Source organism: Monoraphidium neglectum (genome assembly GCF_000611645.1).
Source record: "Monoraphidium neglectum strain SAG 48.87 unplaced genomic scaffold scaffold01977, whole genome shotgun sequence".
Lineage (NCBI taxonomy): Eukaryota > Viridiplantae > Chlorophyta > Chlorophyceae > Sphaeropleales > Selenastraceae > Monoraphidium > Monoraphidium neglectum.
In genome coordinates this window covers 9,575-11,449 of record NW_014011651.1, presented here as the reverse complement: position 1 = coordinate 11,449, position 1,875 = coordinate 9,575, and the positions used below count along the sequence as shown (strand labels likewise).

The following is a 1,875-nucleotide window of genomic DNA, read 5'->3' as shown; positions in this document are numbered from 1 at the left end:
GGCGGACAGCAGGGTGCTACGCAGAGGGCCGATCGAGGCGTCAAGTCACAGGGCCAGCAGGGCGGATCAAGCAGGGCAGTGCTGTATTGACAGGGAGGGCACAGCTGCTTCACGAGGCTGCCAGGAGCAGCAGACAGGCAAGCGGTTTCCACGCGAGATTGATGGCAAGATGGGGAGATGGCAGCAACACTATCGACAGCCGCCGCGCACCTGCCGCTCGCCGCAGGCGCGTTGACTGTGTTGCGGAACCGCACCGACGGCTTCCGTGCCCGCAGCGCCCGATTGTCAAACACCAGGCGCGTCCCCGGCACTGCCTCGATGTCGCGCGGCGCGTCGCCGGCGGCCTTGGGGGCGACCTCCCACCAGTGCTGAAGCCGCACACCGCCGGGAGTCGGGGGGACACCTTGGGGGCCGTTGATCGTTGGTCGATCGGTCAGTCAGTTGAAAGGGTGAGATGCGTGCGCCAAGCAGACCAGACAGGTGTAACCAGTCGTCCAGACTGTGAGGGGGGATTGTGCACGCTGGCGCAAGCAAGCCGCGCCCCTTTCGCCCGCTCCGCCTGCCGCCGCTCGCTGAGCCCCAAAATGGGCATCTCCTAGACGCGGTGTGGGTGTTCTCCAGCAGCGCGGGACCTGCTGTGTCTAAAATGTGAACCCACGCTCGACGCTGTGCACCCCCCTCCCTGCCCAAGCCCACAGGCAGCCCACCTGGCTCTGCTTGGGCCCAAGACAGGTCACTGTCAATGTCCAGCTGCGTGATATGGCGGTCTATGAGGGGGTCCCCCGCCCTGAACTCCCACCACTCCGCATCCGCGCCACTGGCCTCCGCCGACCTCGCCACACGCGCCGCCTCGGCCTTGGACTCCCGCCACGCCTCCTCCTCCTCCTCCTCTTCATCGTCACACACGAGCTCGCGTCGCCGCGACCGGCCGCGGCCGCGCGGAGAGCCGCCTCCGCCGTCGCCGCAGCCGACGTTTTCTTCCAAGAACACGTCCCCGCCGGCGCCCTGCCGCTTGGCCGCCTTGCGGCGCGCGGAGCCCGGCGAGCCGCCTGCCAGGCTGCCGCCGAGGCCGCCGAGGCCGCCTGAGCCACGACGCAGGAAGGTGGGGAGGTGCAGGCTGGGGCCGCCACCGCCGTCGTGGCTGCGGTGGGAGGCCGGCTTTGAAAGGCCGACGGGGCCGTGGCCGCCCTCACTCAGTTCCCTGTATATATTAGTTTCGACGTGTTCGATGCGCGGCCGCGTTCAGGGGAGAGGGGTTTGCGCTGAGGCCCTGGTCAGCCTTAGGGGAGCGCATGCAGGGTGCTGACGCTGGCCGGTTGAGCATACGCAAACGGCAACTCCGACAAAACCAGGACGTGCCCGGGCCGCTCTTCAGCTGTGCACCATTATGTGGCCCTTGCTGCGGCGCGCCCCGTCGCCAACCTGGTGCCAGCGGTCCGCGGCGGGGGGAAGCCGTCGCCTGACGCGCTGTCCCCCGCGGGGGCGTTGGAGAGGAGGCCGCGGGTGGAGGTCTGGCGGCTGGGTGAGGAGCTGGGGCCGACGTCGGTGGGGGAGAGGGGTCCGCCGTCGTCGCTCCAAGGAGGGTGGGCGCTGCCAGGCGGGGCTCTTACCTGGGTCGTGATTGTATGTGATGTATGTGAAGGTGTATGTGTGTGATTGAGTGTGATCGTGCGTGTGTGTGTGCGTGTGTGTATGTGTGTGTGTGTGTGTGTGTGTGTGTGTGTTTTGTGAAATAAGGTGCGCAACTTTGATTGCAGGCACAAGTCTGTGCACAGTGGAGTTGGGTGGGCCGCGCCCACAGGCAGCGCACCATGCGTGTGTGTGTGTGTGTGTGTGTGTGTGTGTGTGTGTGTGTGTGTGTGTGTGTGTGTGTGT

At 66.7% G+C, this 1,875-nt stretch overlaps 1 protein-coding gene across 1 annotated transcript in view; it reads right to left on the bottom strand.

Annotated features, from left to right (window-relative positions):
- Positions 1 to 109: 109 nt before the first annotated feature.
- MNEG_9558 (hypothetical protein) overlaps positions 110 to 1,875 on the bottom strand; it is a gene marked incomplete at both ends in the record, with an annotated part of 3,393 nt that continues 1,627 nt past the window's right edge. The window contains 2 exons of the mRNA XM_014041971.1: positions 110 to 117; positions 708 to 1,141. Coding sequence (XP_013897425.1) covers positions 110 to 117; positions 708 to 1,141 — 442 coding nt within the window. The remainder of the gene's footprint in view (positions 118 to 707; positions 1,142 to 1,875) is intronic.